Here is a 21,842-nt window from a genome sequence, read left to right as displayed (position 1 = left end):
TCAGGAGTCTAGAAAAATCTGTCAATATTGTGCATATACTTTTAGAATTATAACATGCTTTGCACCTTCAAATATGGTATCATTCTATTTTACAGAATAAGCTTAGGGCAATCTGGCTAAGGATTATTATACTTTTCTAGCTGCTTTTGAAGCTAGATAAGTCTGCATATGGAATATGTGTCAAAGCACTTGCTCTTGGGGAGTCTTGGCCATAGAACTTTGAGACTATACTCTCCCTGTCCTTGCTTTCCCTCACTACAGTCTGAAATACAGGTGTGGTAGTGAAACCCTGCTCCGTAGGGTTAAAAACCTGTAACAGAAACTGGTGACTAACAGAAATTCTTGAGCTCATCTTACAGAACAGCAGGTAAGGGAACAGATCGAAAATCCCTCCTCTTGTAATACAACAAAACTGGCTGAAACAAGGTGAAACCAATATGGCTGATCAGAGTCTGCACAGAATATACTTGCTTGTCCCATAGGTGAATTTTGTCATCACAGCCCCAAATTCTCCGACCTGTTTCAAACCAAATCTCCCTGAATTTGCACAGGCGTCCCATGAAGAAGCATGCAACTCAGATAAGCCTGCACAGAACTCCAATTACCTCACCTTTTCCCCACCTCCGATCACCTTTCCCCAAGGTCTAAGACCACCTTGCTTCTTTGTCCCCTAAATATTCCAAGCACCTCTCCTTCTGGGAGGCAGACCTGAGACTTGTTCTCCTGCCTCTTCACTGGGTTGCCTCACAAATAAAACTTTTCTCTGTTGCAAACCTCAGCGTCTCAGTGTTTTGGCTTGCAGCCCCTCGAGCAAAAGAACCTGGTTCCCTAACAGCAGCAGTCAAGTTTTTAACTTGTAGGTAAGTACAATGCCTTACAGGATACAGAACAGGATGGAAGGAATCTGAATCAACTCTCAACCCCCAAATTTGCATCCACCCTCAAATTATAAACAGTCCACCCCCCAACCCCCAACCCCCAAATCTGGATGCACCCTAGTAAAAGAAAGGAAAAGAAAAGAAGAGAAAAGAAAAACTGTAACAAAATAATAGTGAATATGTCTGGGCTATAAAATCATGGATTTTATACACACACGTATTTTTCTTGCTAAGGAAAAAAAACCACCGCGGTAAAAAAAAACACACACAAAAAACCCACTTTTTTAAAAAGGAAAGAGAAAGGAAATGAACAAATGAAACATTTTTCAAGTGAAGAAAAATTAATAAAGAAACCCCTTCTCTCACAAAGACGCCCCTGAGAGACAGGCTGTTGAACTCTCTCATCCTACCATTACTTGGGCCACGTTCACCATGGGGTCAAGGACACCTAAGCCACCTGTGGAGAAGGGACAAAGTTGGGTTTACCCAGCCAGGTGTGGAGGAACCCCTCCCTGTCTCCCTGTCTTTCCCCGACTTCATTCGGGTTCCTGCTTCCATTAAAAGAAAAAAAAGGAAAAAAAGCCGTGTCCTTATGATGTCCTTTCGATTTCGGTTTTGTTTCTCATAAACCCGACCCATAACGGGATGGCTTTTGATAATCGGCTGGCTTTTCAGCTTCTAAGTAAGAGTCGGTTTCCGGAGGAGCCAGATGCAGAAGGAGCCAGACGCAGGAGGAGCCCTAGGGGCGAGCCGGAGCAGCTAACTTGACCCCGGCCGGCCGCAACCGCGCCACGTAAGTTTGCTGCTAAACTTTACTTTCCAAGCACATTTCCGTTAAATAACAACAATAAATCACCCCGCGCAGGTTCCACACTGCAGGAGGGGAGGCCGCGGACGCCTGCGCGGCGCGGAGGGTGTGCGGCCCGGCGGGCGCGCTGCTTGGGCAGCGCAGCGTCTCCTTTTGGATCCGGGGCGGCTGCCAGGGGTGTCGCCGGGATGCACTCTCCTCCTCGAGCATCTACGCAGGACTGCAGCAAGAAGCCCTGCATGGGAGAGGGAGGAGTGCATGCTATATCTTCTGAGGAAAGGGGGCTGAAGTCCTTTTCAGAATTGAAGGCCCAAACCCCCGGCCCCTTGCAGGGGCGCTGGGTGCGGTCTCTTCCTCTAGCCCCCTCCTCCCCTCCTCGGACACATCCTGACTGCGCCTCGCTGGGCACTGGAGAAACAGGGAAAAGATGGTCCTTGACATAGAGACAATTTAAATCCTAAATTGACCCTGCATTATTTTTGACTTAACATTTGATTTTCCGAATATTACAGAACTGTATTATACGGAATAATTCAATCTCACTCTCACTAAAAAAAAAATATTAATAGTAACTGTTAAGGTCTAATCATGTTTGTTTATCATACATTGTTTTTCATGTGTGGCCCAAACATTAATTGCATCAGAATAATTTCTGGTACTTGCTGAAAATACAGGGATTGGGGTATGTTAACTATTCTCCTGAACAGTAACCTTTGGAAACTGTTGATTGCCTTCTGCCATCTAGTAGCACTATTCTTTTCCACTTGTTTAGTTTTGAAGTTAAAAGCTTCTGGGGCTTCCCTGGTGGCGCAGTGGTTGAGAGTCTGCCTGCCAATGCAGGGGACACGGGTTCAAGCCCTGGTCTGGGAAGATCCCACATGCCGCAGAGCAACTAGGCCCGTGAGCCACAATTACTGAGCCTGCGCGTCTGGAGCTTGTGCTCCGCCACAAGAGAGGCCGCGACAGTGAGAGGCCCGCGCACCGCGATGAAGAGTGGCCCCCACTTGCCGCAACTAGAGAAAGCCCTTGCACAGAAACGAAGACCCAGCACAGCCATAAATAAATAAATAAAAATAATTTTTAACAAAAAAAAAAAAAAAAGAAGCTTCTGGTTTTGGTACCTCAGTATACTTTGAATTAAAAAAGAATCTTTGTAGACACATTGACTTACACAAAGCTTTATCAGTATTCAATCTAAGAAATAAGCTCTACAATTTCTCTTGCTTATAGCTATTCAGCTTAAAAATAAAACAGTTATTTTACCAGCAAAAGTGAGTTTATTTGGGAATAGCAAAGGAATTGCAACTTGGGACAAGCAAGCTATAGAAAAAGCCACAGGCAAGTCCAACAAAGAAGAACCTTATTTTACAGAGAAAAGGAAGGGTCTGGGAAGGGTGGTTTGTAAAGAAAAGTCAGAGTTCAGGGTGATGACAGATTCTCAATGACTGAGTTGCCGGGTAGTCAATTCTTGTAGGAGATGCAGTGTACACCTTTTCCTATAGGGGACTGTCATTGATGACTCCTTCCTGTTGAAGATTTTTCCCCTGGGGTCTGTAATTGACAATTCTTCCTGTAACTGACTTCCAGGCAGTAGTTCTGCATGAGAGCTCCCTCTTCTGGCCTGCTGACTCCATGTGAGTGAGGTTTCCTAGTGATGGGGATGGGTTGGGGGCACGGCGAGAGCTTGTGGGATCTTAGTTCCCTGACCAGGGATGGAACCAGCGCCCTCCTCAGTGAGAACTCGGAGTCTCAACCCCTGGACCACCAGGGAATTCCCCAGGTTTCCCTTTATTAATTTTCACATAACACAGCAGTAAAAGGTCATGTTTTACTCCCCCATCTCTGCTCCCAATCCACTATAGAAAAAGAAAAGAATTTGTACAGAGGAAGGCTGTTAAATAAATTCATGTTTTTCTCTAATAAAAAGATTTTAGATACAGTACCTTATATTTCTTGGCAATTTGCAGCTTACAGAATTCATTGACACATTATAACGCAATGTCTAATTGCTGATTATTGAAATAGTACATGAATCCAGGAAATTTTTTTTTCCATAATTGATAGCCTATCTGTTACCAGCTATACAGTAATGAATCAGGCAAGAATTGTTGCTTTACCTATAAACTGATAAGAAAATGCAGGCTGTGGAGGTAACTTCCTTTTTCAAGGTCTCAACAGACAATAAGTGACTTAAACCCTCGGGTTTGAACCCTGGCAGCCGGACTCCAGAACCTGTACTTTGACATCCCAGGGCAGCTCTGAGTTCCTCCAGCCTGACTCCTCCTTCTCAGCTGTTATCACTGGTCCTCCCCTACCTGCTCATCTTCCTCATGGGCTGTGTCCTCCCACTTGCTTGCAACCAGGGAAGGAAGTGTCACTGTTTCAGGCCAAAGCTAATCCTCCACTTTCATTCAGAAATTACCCTCTCTGTCTTCAGAGACACTTAATTTTAAAACAATACTTATATAGGATTTACTATGTACCAGCATAATTTTAAAAGCATTGTAAGCATTATGAGATATTTAACCCTCCTAATGACCCTAATGACAGACTGAATTTTACTTTTAGGGTTACCATTTTACAGAAGAGAAATCTGAGGCACAGAGAAATTAATCTTTCCAGTCGTCACACAGCTAGTAAAGTACGGGAACATGTGGATGTTGCTTAGTATCGTCTGAGAAAATAAAGGGACAGTTAAAACTCTGACTGCTTTCTGTCTCTTGAGATCATGAAACACCCAATCATTGTGACGAAATCATTTAAAGTAGAGCCTGGCCCAGATGTGAGACTGTGACATAGGTAGGCAGACCTTAAAACACCCTGGTTGCTTGCCTCTCTTCCCTGTCAGCTTAAATAATAAGAAATGTCCTGTAATTTCAGTTAATAAATTAATTCTTGCATGCACAACTTTATTAGGTACCTTTAAGGTCTGTCCTATTGTGTTTGAGGGAGAGCTACATTCTTTGTGTCTCCTTTCTCTCGCAGTAACTCCTCTTCCAGCCTGCTCCCACCTATTCGGTGCATCTGTCTTCATCAAGGTCACCAATCACATTCATTTTTCCTTTGTTGGCAAGTTTTTCCCTGATTCAACTCTATGTGAATTCAACCCCCAACACTCTAAACACCATTCCCTCTCATTTCCTTCTGATCATTTACTATCCTCTAATATACATACATGTATTTTGCTTTTCCACTTTCTATATTATCTGTCTTCTCCACTAGAATAGATCTCCTTGAAGCAGGGATTTGTACCCATTTTGTTCACTCTTTGATACTGAGCCCCTAGAACAATCTCCAGCACATGGTAGGTTCTCAATAAATATTTGTGCAATTAATGAGTGACCAAATCATTCTGGAACTCCAGAAATCATCTCTGGTCACTCCTCATCTCCTTCATGTCCCATTCTGCCTCTACGTACCCCCAAAATGTTAGTGTTCTCATGGCTCCATCATCAATGCTTTGTTTTCTCATTCTATTCACTGTATGCATCACACGGATAAGGTTACTTTAGGGTTCATGTAAGGATCAATAAGATGATGTACATAATGTATCTGTATAGACCTTGGCACATTAGGCTAAATACTCACCTTTTAGAAGCATACAAAACATAGAAAATTGATGTATAAGTTCCAAATGCAGAAGCCTGATGTGCATCGTGAGAGATAACTTGTGGATCTTGTGTTTTACTGAGTCGTTCCTCTGGGTTACAGCTTCCCATGGAGTCTGGATCCACCATAATGGACCCCATCTGTCTGGTGGAAAACCAGAACAATCAGCTGACAGTAAATCCAAAAGCACTGAAGATTCTTGACCAGATTTCTCAGCCTGTGGTGGTGGTGGCCGTTGCAGGGCTGTATCGGACGGGAAAATCCTTCCTGATGAACCGCCTGGCAGGGCAGAACCACGGTGAGTGTCGTTCAGTGTTGTTCAGGACCATTTGCTTGGAAGCAGTGATAACACAGGCTGTGGACCATCCTCCTCTAGTGTCTTGTTAAGAAAGAGCCTAACCCCTCCCGCTGAAGAAAACTTCTAATTCTCACCACCAAATTTATAACTTCAAACCCGTCTCCCCACAATGTTCAGTAATTTTGTCCAGTAATCAAGTGTTCCCAACCCCATGGAAACATCCACCTCATTCGTCCTGGTCCCATCCACTGTCATCTGCTCAGGGGCTCATCTTCAACAGTTATTCCCTTCCTTCCTCCTTCCTCACTTTGGCTTTAAACCAAAGTCATTCCAAGCAGCACACAAATATTGTTCAACATGTCTTATTTTCAAAAAGGGATGGAAGGAAGAACAGACAGTAAAATCCCTATATCCCGTATCTCAGTGGGGCTACCATGCATTCTTTTTGGCTTAATTTCACAGCAAAACTTTGATAAACTGCACCCCTTCTCCTTCTCTAACTAGTCTTTTGTAATATGTGAACTCTAAAACATATGGAAGAGTGCATAAAAATATATATACATGTAATAAAGTTGATCAATATGAAATGATCATCTGTTCAATCACCGCCCAGATCAAAAAATAAAACATCACCAACACCCAAAAGCCCAAATCACACCCTGTCACACCCTCACTAGAGCTCACCAATGTTTTGATTTTCATGGTGCATTCTTTCCCTCTTCCTATTTAAACATGGTTTTACAATCTATGTAAACATTTCTTAAAAATAGCTTAAACTTTATAGAGGGAATTTCATTCTGATATTCATTGGGATCTTGCTTCATATTCTCAATAAGAAGTTTGTGAGGTTCATCTAGTTTGTCATATGTGTCTGCAATTATTTTCACTCTTTTGTACTTTGCAGCTGACAGAGGATACCACAATTTATTCATCCATTTGTTGCTGATGAACAACAAATGGTGTTCTCATGATTATTCTTCCATCTATATCCTGGTGCACGTGTACACTAACTTCCTTATGTTAGACCCAGAAGTGGAACTGCTGAATCAAGAAGTATTTATGTCTTCAGCCTTTCTAGATAATATCAAACCTTTTAAGCTTTTTAAACCTTTTAAGCTTTATCAAACCTTTTAAAGCGTTTTATGCTTTATGTCAGTTTATATGCTTATTAGCAGTAATTTAGAATTATCCACATCCTTACAAAATTTTGGTAAAAACACTTCGTAACTTTTGTTGATCTGGTGTCTGTGTAGTTGCATGTTATTTGCCTCACTACAGATAAGCTTAAGCACCTTATCACATATTTGCTATTTGCATTTCCTATTTCAAAAGGGATTTTTTTTTCCTACCAAGTTGCCTGACTTGTTTCTTATTGATTTTTAGGACAATCCGCCTATGTCCTGTTGGGCAGTTCTAAGAAGACCACACACCATTTCTTTCTTAATGCCTTCCTCTGTGGCCCAGCAGCTCAGCACAATTAGGGGGTAGAACCTCAGTCCACTAAACTCTAAGGATCCTTGGGAACATTTCATTGTCTCTCTCCCTCAAACTATCTCTGTCTCTGTATCTCTCTCTCCCCCATCTCTCTTTTTTCTTCCTTTCTCCCTTTCTCTTTTTTGCTTTGCAATCTCTTATTGGCTTCAAACAAAACATTTTATGTTTGTCTTTCTTTGAGAGGAACTTGATCACCAATCAGGGGAGGACACTTTTCCTTGACAGCCTAAATTAATAAATAAGTCATTTTTGGAGGGATTAAAGATTGGAGAACTCTAAGAAAAAGATACATACAAGGAGTTTCAACAACAATCTTGTTTTTCTACTTGAGATTACATCAGGTAACAAGGAGGTGATTTCCCTTACTGAGGAAATACCTAACCTAGTTTTGTTTTAAAACACCTGAATTGTGACTCACCACCCCAGTCATATCACAGGAAGAACAAAAACAAACAAACAAACAAACAAAATTAACACCCAAAGTCGGCTAGCAGAACCAAGTCACTACTCTTTCTCCTTGTGATGACTTCTTTGTCTGTTCTTTACCTCACATAACTTGCACTGATGAACTCCAGTTACACCTTGTCTTTTCTACCTGGGGAAGTTCAGATTTTTCTGTATTAATCAGCAAGCAGTCAAATACCATCACGATGTAGAAGAGTGCAGATCATCTCAGGTCTTATACCTTCTCTGAGCAGAACGTACAGGATGTGGCAATTGAGGGGCCTGAGCCATGCTGAACAATGCTCCCCTAGGTATTTCATCATATCCATTTCCATTCTCAGTTGAAGGGAGCATTGGCATATGGCATATGGTCAATATCTTGGACTGTTGGACGAGATACATTACCTGCAGCTTCCAAAGCATATATCTCATATCCTCTTCCCCTGTGGGCTTAAGCCTTTGGAAAGAAAAGCAAGCAATTCTCACAGGTCTTTTCTGCTTTCCCTTCTATTATATCGCCACGTGAGTCAGTGAACAAAGAATTCATCATTTTTTGAAGAGGAGAACAGAAATGAGGACAATACAAGGAGGAAGTGAGGGGAAAAAAACTAAAAAAGCTGATCTATCAGTCCACATCCTGAAAGGACACAGATAATCCATTTAAAGGATAACTGAAGATGTTTAATGGAGGCACAAATACAAGGGCACAAGCAGGGCAAAGGGAACCAATGAAGGTACAGAGTAGCCAGAGAGTGGCAGGAACAATGGCCAGGTAGCCTTTATAACTCCTGTAGTGTGAAGAGGCAATGTGTAGATTCCAGAATGTGGCAGAGACCAGAGTTACTGGTTGGAGCTAAATGAAAGGAGATGTGACCAAAGTAGAGGAACAGAGACACTGGGCCACTGTGGCTCACCAGGGTGGACGCCAGGGGAACAGGAGGCTGACTTCTGATCTCCTGCTGGTACCTCTCACTGGCAAAAGTCCATCAGAAAGTGGAGGAGAAGGGAGCTCTTCAGTGGCGGATAAATATAGAAAGGTTAATAGAGCTAACATTATTTCTGGACTGTGACACAGTTTGAGCCATTAATATGAGGAGGTGAATAGGGGACACAAAGTGCTTCTTGAGAAGGTTCTGAATGTGTACAGAGGTTGGATTTTCTGTCCTTGTTGAAATGGAAGCACCTTCCTCTGAGACAGGCACTCACCTTCCGACAAGTTTACCCAAAGTAACCACTGGGCAGCCTGGACTATCTGCTCTTACTGTGTGCTGCTTTCTCCTCTTTCTTTGCAGGTTTCCGTCTGGGCTCCACAGTGAGGTCTGAAACTAAGGGCATCTGGATGTGGTGTGTGCCCCACCCCTCCAAGGAGAGCCACACCCTGGTCCTTCTGGACACCGAGGGCCTGGGTGATGTGGAAAAGGTAAGGCGGGGAATCCTCTATGCTCTTTTTTTTTTTTTTTTTAAAGAATTTCACTTATTTATTTATGGCTGTGTTGGGTCTTCGTTTCTGTGCGAGGGCTTTCTCCAGTTGCGGCAAGCGGGGGCCACTCTTCATCGTGGTGCGCGGGCCTCTCACTGTCGCGGCCTCTCTTGTTGCGGAGCACAGACTCCAGACGCACAGGCTCAGTAGTTGTGGCTCACGGGCCCAGCTGCTCCGGGGCATGTGGGATCTTCCCAGACCAGGGCTCGAACCCGTGTCCACTGCATTGGCAGGCAGATTCTCAACCACTGCGCCACCAGGGAAGCCCCAATCCTCTATGCTCTTGATACTCCACTTACACCTCAATTTCCCACCTCAATTCAACTTTTATAACATGTTCCTATAAACTGCAAATTCAATTATGAATAATGAGGCTAAATTCTCTTACCTTGAATTTATTCTTTAGTAAGATCAATACTTTCGTTATTGGGGATAGATCGCCTTATTTTTTAATTTCATTTCATTTATTTATTTATTTTTATTTATTTATGGCTGTGTTGGGTCTTCGTTTCTGTGCGAGGGCTTTCTCTAGTTGCGGCAAGTGTGGGCCACTCTTCATCGTGGTGCGGGGGCCACTCTTCATCGCGGTGCGCGGGCCTCTCACTGTCGCTGCCTCTCTTCTTGCAGGGCACAGGCTCCAGACGCGCAGGCTCAGCCATTGTGGCTCACGGGCCTAGTCGCTCCGCGGCATGTGGGATCTTCCCAGACCAGGGCTCGAACCCGTGTCCCCTGCATTGGCAGGCAGATTCTCAACCACTGTGCCACCAAGGAAGCCCGATCGCCTTATTTTTAACACTGGGGTGAAAGATACAAGTTAACAAATATTTATTGGGCATCTGAATTCCAGGGCTTTTCTATCACAGTGAGTGAGGTATGGGCCCAGAGCTGAGTTGGGAAGATAAGAAATATGCAGTCTTATCAGTACAGGGAGCCATGGACAAAAAAAGTGAGACCTTATCCCAGTTGTTCAGGTTCAGGAAGACATCCTGGTGGAAGCTATAATCCATGGAATACACTGGCTCTACAGGTTAAGGTATATGGGGTTAGAGGTAGGAATCATGAAAATATGTTTTCAGTGAATAAACTATTTTTAAAATCTCCAGAAAAGCTTCCACTATACCAGGAACATTTTATTCTGAGTTTCGGGGCTCTGAAGATGAATCCTTCAATGAATTCTATAAAAACATGAGCTAGACCCACCATAAAAATGTAAATGGGATAATATTAGGTATTTTGTCTTCACAGTGTTACTTGCAATCAGCCTTTTCTCCTTATTTATATTAATCTGCATCTAAATTAAAGTAGTAGCAGTGAATCTTTGGCTTTCATCACTGCAGGCAAGGGTTGGGGCATGAATTAAGAAATTGTGAATTTAAAAATCCAAATTTAAAGTATTCAGTAATCACCTCAGTGTCAGCCCAAGATGGTCTACTGATTCCTACTAGATTTTAGTTTGTATAATCTTCTTCTTTGTATCAAACTGCATTTGTCAAGGAGCTAAAGCACACCAAATTGCAAACTGATAGAGCAGAACTACTTGCTGTCCTTACTACATGTAGTGTATTTTGGTAGTATATATAATCTATTCCAAAGTCACTCATGACTTGTCCTGAATCTCATTTTCAGCCTCATCATCTATTACCACATGGGTAACCACTACTTCAGTCAAATAAAGTAACCTTGTAATACCTCTATATGATCACACTTTCTGGCAATTGTGATCGGCTTCTGTGGGTCCTTCTACCTGCATGATCCCCAAAGCTCCACAAATCCACATTCTGTCAATTCTTTAAAGCCCAGCTATTTTCATCTTAATGCCATCGTATCACTGTCAGACATAATCACTTCTTGCTCTGAATGCACAGAGCACTTTTTCTGTTTTTTTGGAATTGCCCCTTTGTCTTTTACATGATAATATTTGGTTCCATGCCTGGCGGTTTATCATCTTGAATGTATTTATAGGTTCCCAGGTATATCTGCCCCTCCATCTCTCTAGGGCAGGGACTCTCATATGAAACTCTATATCCACACAAGCAGACGCAGTATCTGCTGTTTTCTAAATGCACAATGAATAGATGATGAATTTACTTGAATAGCACTAGTCCCTAATATAGCCCATGATCAAGAAAAAAGTGCAAAGGAATCATGGCCCACTTATTACTGCATAACTTCTGTGTTCCAGGCACTGTATTAAACAGTTGACACATTTCACGTCGCTCACTTCTGTTAACAGCTAATGAAACTGAGGCCCTGAGAAGTGTCAGTGTCAACACCAGAAAGGTTTGCATTTAGCACTGTCTTGAAAATTTATGTTATTTGCCTTACTGTTGAGTTACAGGACAGCTGTTATAGTCAGTGAACAACTGAATGAGAGAATGAGGAGGAGCGTCCTCAGTCCCCTGCTGCAATGTGCTTTCTAGGGTGACTCCAAGAATGACTCGTGGATCTTTGCCCTGGCCGTGCTTCTGAGCAGCATCTTTGTCTACAACAGCATGAACACCATCAACCACCAGGCCCTGGAGCAGCTGCAGTATCCTTCCAGGAACTGAACCACCATGTTTCATTGAGTTTATGGGAATAGCAACTGACACTATTTCTTCTTTCCCATGACTCCTTTCTCGTGGCTCATGAGAAGGGAAAATGGAGCAAATGGGAATGTTGATAAAACTTGTTCTGGGTTGAGATCTGGAAATTGTGTTGGAGGGCACTTCTCATTCCTTAGCTAAGATCCCAGCTACGTGACTGAACTAACAGAGCTAATCAGGACAACATCCTCTGCCAGCTCTGATGAAGTACAGGACTCAGCCGAGTTTGTGAGTTTCTTTCCAGACTTTGTTTGGGCTGTACGGGATTTCATGCTGGAGCTGGAGTTAGATGGATACCCCATCACTGAAGATGAGTATCTGGAGAATGCTTTGAAGTTGATTCCAGGTATCACAGCAGGGCCAGGGTGGTGGAAGGTTCAGTAGGAGGTGGGGTCAACAGAGTTCTGACATTCAGCACTTGATGTCAGTCTTGATTTGGGGTTGGATTGAGGCCATGCTAATGGTGCTTGGTGAATGACTGGTGGCTGTGGCTTCAGTCATTATTGTTACTGGGAGAACCTCAGTGACCAGAGCTTAAGCTCACAGAGGAAATTTATAATCCAATATTAGACCAAATGATTTTAGAAAAATGGACACCATGGGAAAAAAAGGCTCACATACTTATATTACATATTAAGTCTAAGTGCTTCTCCTTTCCTATTTGAGAAATATAATCCATCAAATTGGAAACACAGAATCACAAGATAAACAAAAGAACTAATTTTTGAAATACCTTTAACACAGTGTATCTTACCAGCATACGTAGCTACATCCTTCATATTGATAGATAGGCTATTTATACAATAAAGAGTTCAGAAAAAAAAGCATTGCAATGTCCTTCCAGTAGGACTGTCAGATCCTTAATATGTTCTTCCTCATAGTATCACACTCTTCATTCTAGAACCTAACACCATATATGTCATGTTAATATAATAAATTAGTTACTCAGATTATTATAGCAGAGAGGATAATGGGTGGTACCTAGAAGCAATATTCATTTTTTAATTTAATAATTGATTCATTGTTTCAATAAATATTTGTTAAACTACTGATATATGCCCAGAATCCCTTTGTATGATAGTCACGTCCAATGTAAAATGACGCAGAGGATGGATGAGGTCTCCTAGTTTCATTTAGGCTAATCTTACCATGAGATGGTGTATGCTAAAGTAATCTCCAAACATATTTATAGTATGTGTACATTTTTACTCTGATATATAAATCTTCTCTTTACTGTCCTGAGTATCATTTGTCTTCCACGGGTTATTTTCTCAGCAATATCATAAATATCTTTGTGTCTACCATTACATTACTGACATTACATTACATTACATGCCATTTCTGACATAGGGACTATAATGTCAGAAAAATATTTCTGACAATTTCTTGGATGAATCTATCATTCAAGAAACATCTAATAAATAGTTGATCCACTGCCCGCCATGGAAGGGTAAGGAAAATAATCAGTAGTTTCTTCACTTGGAATGGATTCCTCCCCTGCCTCCTCAGAAGTACTTCCTTCACTCTTACCTCTGTACAAAAATAAAGCGGGAGGGGGGGGGATTTTCCATGTCCTGAATAGATTAGCATAAGGTTGATTTGCGTGATTCAATAATAGGAGATACACAGGCACAGTAGTTGCAGTGATGCAAAGATCCACAGAAATGAAAGTCCTCAGCCCCCTCACCTGAAGGCTGTTCCTTTAGTGATTGCTCTCTTTCCACTCCTGCAGACAAGAATCCCAAAATCCGAAATTCCAACATGTCCAGAGAATGTATCAGGAAGTTTTTTCCAAAAAGAAAGTGCTTTGTCTTTGACCGGCCTACAAGTGACAAAAAATTATTACTCCATATTGAGGAAGTGCCAGATAACCAACTGGATGAGAATTTCCAGAAGCAATCAAAAAATTTCTGCTCATATATCTTTACCCATGCAAAGTCCAAGACCCTAAGAGAAGGAATCACTGTCACAGGGGGAAGTGAGTCTCCTTTGCTACAGCATGTCTCTCTGTGGTTCAGTGTGTGTGATGAAGTTGTGATTGCACTCTGGGTTTGTCAGCAATTGTGATTTCTTCTCTGTGTAACTTGGAAAGATGTATGTTCATGCAACACATGTAAATGCATGTTTCTTCATTAAAAGAAGCCTATGTAAGGCTACCAAATCTCATGAAAGTATTACACTAATGATGTAAGTTAAAGATTGAAATCTTCATGGTGATGAGGTGTCTGACGGGATAAGTGTTTCGAGTGAGGATATGCAAGATATTTTGTGAATTTACACGAATCGGAAAATAAATAGTAGTCCATGAATCCATGTAAGCTCATTGAGAGTCTGAGAAACAAATGTAAATACAATCTTATGTACAGGGCTGGCTTCACAGACATGCAACCTGGACAGTCACAGTGTAATGTGCTGAGATGGGCCCTGCTTGGTTTAATGTTGGTGCCACTGTCCTGAAATTCTTGATGACATTTTCATCAAGACATTTTCATTTACAAATAGTGCCCACAAGTAATGTAATTTACTTACAGGTTTATTTTATAAAAATGGGGAAAGTGTTCTGGGAGACCCTTGAGCATATCGTTTGAAATCATTCGGCTAATATTGTAATGGGATGAATTTGAGAACCATAAAAGGTAGAGTGAATAGGAGACACAGTGATATTATTATAAAGAAGTGGATTCATAGAACTAAAAGGAGGAGGCTACAAGAATGAAGAAAATGAGAAGAATCGATAGAAGAAAAGAAAACTTCAAATTCAATAAAATTTTAGTGATTTTTAGAATGCTAATCTCTAAAGCTATTAAAACAGGTGAGAATTCTCTCTCCATTTCATAAATATCATGTCTCATTCAGGGCTGGGGACTCTGCTGGTGGCCTACATAGATGCCATCAACAGTGGAGGAGTTCCTTGTTTGGAGAACGCAGTGATAACTCTGGCCGAGCGTGAGAACTCAGCGGCTGTGCAGAAGGCAGCCGACCACTACAGCGAGCAGATGGCCCAGCGACTGAGGCTCCCCACGGACACGCTCCAGGAGCTTCTGGAGGTGCACGCAGCCTGTGAGATGGAAGCCATTGCAATCTTCTTAGGGCGCTCCTTCAAGGATGACAAGCAGACGTTCCAGAAGAAGCTGGTGGTAATGTGCCCTGGAATATATCCTTCCTGATTCCTTTCTTCTGGAATGATACCTAGACTCCCCCTTTTGACACCATTGTTCATGTGCTTCTCATCATATAAGGAGTTTAGATTCTAGTGAGTGATAGGGCTCTACAGGCTACAGTCCATCTCTTTTCTAAAAGTTGGGCTTTTAGTTTCTGTTGTGGCAAAACAAATTACACTGTGCTTAGCAGCTTGACACAACACACATCTATTAGCTTATTGTTCTTCAGGTCAGATACCAGCCCAGGGTCTATGGGTATTCTGCTCCGTGTACCATAGCTGAAAACAAGGTTCAAGTGGCCTTGGTACTCACATGGAGGCTCTGGGGAACCCCCCTCCATCTTCAACCCAGCAGTGGTGCACTGTTTCCTTCTTTTGTTTCTAATCTCTCCGACTACCACTTCTGCCACCAACTGGAGAAAACATCTTTTAAGGGGCTTGTGATTAGGTAAGGCCCACCTAGGTAATCTCCATTTCTTAAAGTCAACCTGTTCCATGTAATATAGTCTAAACACAGAATAATTGTTCATCATCTTCACAAGTCTAGGAACTATGCAGAGTGCGGACACCAGCAGAGAGAACTCTTGGAGATCATAATTCTGCTTACCATTGGCACCTTCACTGAAAGTTTGACTTTCAGTCTCCCTTGACCATCCTATAATTTACAAAGATCTCTTAGTACATACAGAGTAAAACCAGCTCAATTGTAATTTATAAGTACAAGCAAAAAATTTCTGTTCCTATAATTTCACACACTCAAATCCTCAATGAAACAAGAATTCAAAAAGAGTTCAAAACTCTGTTCAGTGTATACTTAATTCATTAGTAGGAAGTTGATTTGCTATGTACATATTTTTATCCATAGCACCCAAGTTTGAAGAGGAAACCCTACTTCCATTCATAATTGTACTTTCATTGTTCATTGTTGATGGATGGATCACTATTAATGCTACTACTGTTAAAGAAGTAGTTTGCCTATGCCAACCCCATCATTGCACAGATGTTGAGACTGAGCCCAGGGGATTTAAGGGACTTCATACAAATCACACAAAGAGTTTGTCAGAACTGGAACTAAAACTAGACTCCTGACTCCACATCTATTATTCTGTGTCTCATGTACCTGATGCTGTCAGACTACTTCTTCCAAGAGTATCACAGTTGGACCTTCCCTCTAACAGCTTCTTTCAATTGGATTTCCCCATATTTCCCCGGCAGGACATCATGGAGAAAATGAAGGATGTTTTCATGATCCAAAATGAAGAGGCCTCTGTCAAATATTGTCAGGCTGAGCTTAAGAAGCTTTCAGAATCCTTGATGAAAAGTATTTCAGGAGGAACTTTCTTTGTCCCTGGAGGACACAGTCTCTACTTAGAAGCAAGGAGCAAGTTTGAACAGGACTATAAACTGGTTCCCAGGAAAGGAGTTAAGGTGAGGAGTAATGGGAGTGGGAAAGAACAGAAGATTGGAGTCAGAGGGTCTTTGTTGGTTCATTTGGTTGCCAGGTCCTGCTTTGTGCAGAGGCTGCTGGTCACAAGGAGGCTGACTGTGAAACCCCGGGGGGCTCTGGGTCTAGTGCTGCATTTCTGGTGAGCAGAGTAAGTGTCCAGGAGACCCCAGGACTGTTGCCTGCCCACTGGTGGGTGAGGCCAGGTCCTAGGGCTAGTGCCAGATTTCTGGAGGACAGAGCCAGATCCTGGAGTCCGGTTGCAGGGCCCAGGAGTCCCAGAGCATGTGTTGGATCACTGTTGGGTACAGCCAGTTGGGCTGCTGGATCTGGGGTGTCTTGAAGCTTCTGTTGGCCTCATGTTGGTCCAGGCCTGAGCCCAGATGGTCCCAAGGCAGGATATAGCCTGCTAGTGGGTGGGATGGCCCTGCAGACTGCGAAACTGAGGTTTTATTGCAACTGGTATCTTCCCCCTGGTGTGTAGAGCTGGGTCCCAGGGTCTCTGGCTAAAGGGCCCTGGGGGTTTCAGGTCTAGTGCCTGTGCCCTGGTGAGTGAGACCAGGTCCCTGGCCCTCTGCTGGGCAAGGCCATGTCCAGAGGCGATGGTGGGCTCAGGAGGTCTGCTGGTGGGTGCGGCTCTGTCCATGCCCAGTTAGTTGCTTAGCCTGAAGCATCCCAGCACTGGCGCCTGCAGACCACTGGACCAGGGCAGGGCTGGGTCTTGGGGCTAATAAGCTAGGGGGAATATTCCAAAATGGCGAATGCCAGCACCAATGACCATGTGGTAGAAGGAGCTCCCAAAAATGGCTGCTGCCAGTGTCTATGTCTCTGGGGTGAGCTGCAGTTGCCTCCTGCCTCTCTAGGAGACTCTCCAGGGTCAGCAGGTAGGTCTGACCCAGGCTCCTATCAAATGACTGCTTCTTCTCTGGGTCCCGGAGCATGTGAGATTTAGAGTGCACCCTTTGAGGGTGAAGACTTTATTTCCCCAGGCCCTCTGGGACTAACCCCACTGACTTTCAAAGCCAAATGCTCTGGAGGATTGTCTTCCTGGTGCTGGATCCCTGGCTGTGGCACCCAGTATGGAGCTTGGACCTCTCACTTCTCTGGGAGAACCTCTGAGGTTGTAATCATTCTCTTGATTGTGAATAACCCACCCGGGGGTATGGAATTTGACTATATTGAGACTCCACCCCTCCTACCCATCTCACTGTGGTTCCTTCTTTATATCTTCAGTTGTAGGAGATCTTTTCTGACAGGTTCCATCTTTTTCACCAATGGTTGTTCTGCAAATAGTTGTGACTTCAGTGTGCCTGTGAGAGGAGGAGAGCTCAGGATCTTTCTGCTCTACCATGTTGCCGAGATAATCAGTTTAGTCCTCAAAAAATGAATTAGGTACTGCTGTCATCTCCACTATAAAACTGAGAAATATGAGGTGTGGAAAAGTTACTAAGTTGCCTAAGATCACACAGTCATCAAGTGGTAGTGCTGATAGGGCAAATGTAATGTCTTGGCAGTCACTCAAAACTCAGAACAAAGCTTAGGAAAGCTTCCTGGAAGAGGAGATAGAAGCTACAAGTTGAAGTATCCATAAATGAAATTGTAATAAAGAAAGAGTAGATGCGCATTAGTCGGAAGAAAAACAATGTGCAGATATAGGAGTTGCACACAATGGAGGGTGGATGTTTGTAGAATTGCACATACTTCTGGGGTCTGTAACCATTTGGGGATCCTACAAAGGATGGAGAACTTAAAGGGTCCAATATGTAGGTTTATTGAACAATAATTTCCTCAGCAAGACACTGCATCTTTGCTGCCTGACAAGTCTTTGCTCCTTGTTGTGTCCTCAGGCAAATGAGGTCTTCCAGAGCTTCCTGCAGTCCCAGGCGGGAGTAGAGGAAGCCATCCTGCAGGCAGACAAAGCCCTCACTGACGGGGACAAGGCCATGGCAGGTACAGGCGAGGGGTGAGCTCACAAAGGGAAAGGTGGCTCTTGTGCTTCCCTTTGGCAGGTGTGAAAACAAACACCTCCTGACACGGGAGCTTCCTCTTCTTGTGTGGAACCTCTCTGCTGCATGTGAAAATAGCCAGGGGCGTTTGGGTTGCATGTACATCCAATCAGTGCCTTTGCATCACATGCTGAAGCGTGTTTTCTGATGTGGTAGTAAGAATATTCAGATTCCTTCCCACCATTTTAAAGTCATTTTTTCTCTGAGCTAAGGAAGTGACAGCTCGGCGTAACTGTGATGTTCCTCCCTCTTTAAAACTCTTGTGAAACAGTTGAGTGTGCCAAGAAGCATGCAGCTGAGAGGGAACAGCAGCTGCTAAGAGAGAAACAGAATGAAGAGGAGCAAAAAATGGCGGCACAAGAGAGAAGCTTCAAGGAAAATATGACCCAACTGGAAGAGAAGATGGATAGGGAAAGAGAAAACCTTCTAAGAGAGCAGGAAGCAATGCTGAAGCACAAGCTGAAGGTAAGTCTGGATGGGCCTGGGCGGGGCCTGATGGACAAAACGTTAGCCTCTCAGGAATAAAGGAACAGAAATTTGACCTTAAGTCAGATCCCAGAGGGAAATCCAAAGACATGTGATTCTCTGTAACGTCAAAGAGATGTGGATCGTGCTGAAGACTTACCTCTGTAAGACTCAGCACCTTGTGTAGTGTTAGGGTTTGGAGCACCTTGTGTAGTGTTAGGGTTTGGAGCATACAAATAACATGGCCCAGGTTCCTGGACTGCTGTTTGTGGTGATGATAGGGTAGCATTTGCCCCCAAGGAACAGGACCTCAGTCCTAGAGTCCTTAGGATTTTGGTACAGCCATCAGAGACCTGGAATAGTTCCATCTACTCTTGAAAGTACCAGATTGTGCCTGGTACGAACTACTGGATTCTGAAAGCTCTAAAATTTGCTGCATTCATTTCCAGGTCTGCCTGATTCACTTTAAATACCTAGAGTAAATGCATTCTTTGTCCCAACCTGGAGTTTGATAGACAGTGTCCTAAAGAGAGTCAGCAGTGCCATTTTTGTGACATATATGTGGTCATCCTCCCTCAATGAAACTGACAAATATTTAGAATTCACCTACATTCCCTCCCAAAGTGCATTATTAGGGCTGGAACACAGTCCTGGGGTAGTTTTCAGGCCTGACCTAGGCCCATCTTTTCTGTGCCCAGGGAGATGGTGTTGAGGGAACATGGGAAGCTCTAAACCCTGGATGCTCTCACTACCCAGGTCCAAACATTTGCAAATATTAGACAAATGTCAAAAAGCATCTAAGGTATTATAGAAATAGACACACATACTTACCTGCTGTAGTTGTTTGATACAAAATCTTGATTTGGGCTATTTTCAAAAGGGACTCTCTCCTTTTTACAGATGCAAGAAGAACTACTTACAGAAGGATTTAAAAAGGAAGCTGAAGAGTTAAATAAAGAGATAGATCAACTAAAAGAAGACATTGAAATGACTAAAAATAATACGTCCATAAAGATTTCAGAGGTCCTTGATATGGCTAGCATGGCATTAGTTGCAGTACTACCTGGGGGGTATAAAGTACTTGGTATGGGAGTGAAACTTCTCAGTGATGCTATGAAAAGGGCTGAGAATCCCTATTAAGTATATCTTGAAATGCTTCTTATGTTTTAATAGTGTAACACTGTAGCTCATTTTTTAAATATGTTGTCACGACAGTTTTGTTGAAGAGGAGTTTAAAAATAAAAACTGATTACCAAAGAATTACCAAAGTGATTACCAGGGCCTGAAATGCAAAAAAACAAACAATTCTGAGAATTAGTTAATTTAAAGAAATGGAAAACAAGTTGGAGGATAATGATTAATTATAGAAAAGTGTTAAGAAAAGCAAAAAAACAAATGGTAAGAGGAAGAACACTCGCAATCTATGATACAGTCATGGAGATCAATTCATTAAGTTATAAGGAGCCCTTATAAATCAGTGAGGAAAGAGCAACAAACACAATTTTTTAAATGTGCGAAAATATACCAAGAGAATAAATGTGTTTAACTTTACTGATTATAAATGATGTACAAGGTAAAATTAGGAGGTACCTGTGTCACCTCTCAGATGGGCCAGGAAGTACAGTTTGGACAGGGCACTAGCTAGCAAGAGTTCCAGGAAGTTGGCAGTCTCTGATATTTGCTAGGGAGAGTGCAAACTGATGCAAATATATACCAAAAATTTAAATGCAAATACTGCTGATACAGAAGTCCACATTTAGGAATTTATCTTACAGATTTATTTACCCAAGTTGAAAATGGCTTATGTAGTAGTATATTTGTTGAAGGATTGTTGTAATTCCAGAAGACTGGAAACAACTTTCAAGTCTCTCTGTCACATACTGGTGAAGTAAATCCTGAGACACACTTACAAAGGAATACTCTACAGTCACTGAAATGGAAAGGGAAACTCTTATTTGTGCTAACATGAGAAAATCTCAAGATGCAGAAAGTGTGTATAGTTGTATTACCAATTTAAAAAAATAATGAGTATATGCATATATTATCATCTATCTTTGGAAAATACAAAAGAAATTGGTATCCATGAACACAACAGGAATGGACCTGCATATTTGAGGTAAGACATGAGAGGATAACTAACTTTGCATGACACATTCTTCTGTGCCTTTTATATTTTGTATGAATTCTTGCTTATTGAAACATAAATAAATACAGTTATTAAAATTAAAATCAGAAATAATAATACATGGAATGGAAAAGTGCCCATGACAGGACGAAAGGGTTTTTTTTACATTTATTTTATTATTTATTTATTTTGCCTGCACCAGGTCTTAGTTGCAGCATGCAGGATATTTATTTATTTATTTATTTTTGGCTGCGTTGGGTCTTCGTTGCCGCGCGCGAGCTTTCTCTAGTTGTGGTGAGTGGGGACTACTCTTAGTTGTGGTGTGTGTGCTTCTCATTGCAGTGGCTTCTCTTGTTGTGGAGCACGGGCTCTAGGCGCGCGGGCTTCAGTAGTTGTGGCACATGGGCTCAGTAGTTTTGGCTCCAAGGCTCTAGAGTGCAGGCTCAGTAGTTGTGGTACACGGGCTTAGTTGCTCCTCGGCATGTGGGATCTTCCCAGACCGGGGCTCGAACCAGTGTCCCCTGCATTGGCAGGTGGATTCTTAAGCACTGTGCCACCAGGGAAGTCCCAGGATGAAAGTATTAAACACTACTAGAAATAACATGCCAGCTCAACAGGAAAAATCTACTTATTACAGCCAGAAACAAAAAGTATAAGATGTGCATCCTAATTTTCTTGTCATTTGGGGCTCTTGGTAAGGCCTGGAAATTCTAGTCCCTAATTTATTTACAGATAAAACGTCCCCTGGGATGTTGGCTAAAATGTTCTCTGAATACTCAGGTTTATAAAGATGGTGATTTCAAAGGAAAATTTCTCTTCAAGTTCAACTCAGCATTTTAGGAATTCTTCTCAGTTGTCTAATGCTTGACCCTTGTACTTAGAATAAACTGCTTCTAATTCCACAATTGGACAAATTCTCTTGATTCAGGGATATTGCACACAGGACACAGACTTCACTACACACCCTGGCTTCCTCCTCCTGTACCCCTTATTTGCTAACATCTGTTACTCCTTAACGGTCTCCGATTTCCTGATTTCCTGAGACT

General features: G+C 42.5%; 1 protein-coding gene across 3 annotated transcripts; it reads left to right on the top strand.

Moving 5' to 3' along the window:
• The first annotated feature begins 1,604 nt into the window (after positions 1-1,604).
• LOC103005072 (guanylate-binding protein 4) lies at positions 1,605-20,898 on the top strand. Of its 3 annotated transcripts, none has more exons than XM_057551108.1 (11): positions 1,605-1,671; positions 5,398-5,593; positions 8,824-8,951; positions 11,432-11,541; positions 11,746-11,942; positions 13,329-13,574; positions 14,453-14,733; positions 15,972-16,184; positions 18,048-18,150; positions 18,478-18,671; positions 19,572-20,898. In XM_057551108.1, the coding sequence occupies exons 2-11, from the start codon at positions 5,404-5,406 to the stop codon at positions 19,809-19,811; spliced, it is 1,902 nt and encodes a 633-aa protein (XP_057407091.1). In that variant the 5' UTR covers positions 1,605-1,671; positions 5,398-5,403; the 3' UTR covers positions 19,812-20,898. The 3 variants fall into 3 exon arrangements, with proteins under 3 accessions (XP_057407091.1, XP_057407080.1, XP_028020797.2); XM_057551097.1 differs by lacking the exon at positions 1,605-1,671 and adding an exon at positions 4,401-4,485; XM_028164996.2 differs by lacking the exon at positions 1,605-1,671 and having other exon boundaries at positions 5,389-5,593.
• The last annotated feature ends 944 nt before the right edge of the window (positions 20,899-21,842 follow it).

The sequence above is a fragment of the Balaenoptera acutorostrata genome, chromosome 1 (genome assembly GCF_949987535.1).
Source record: "Balaenoptera acutorostrata chromosome 1, mBalAcu1.1, whole genome shotgun sequence".
In the NCBI taxonomy this organism is placed as follows: domain Eukaryota; kingdom Metazoa; phylum Chordata; class Mammalia; order Artiodactyla; family Balaenopteridae; genus Balaenoptera; species Balaenoptera acutorostrata.
The sequence above is the reverse complement of the archived record's forward strand: the minus strand, read 5'-3'. Positions and strand labels throughout refer to the sequence as shown.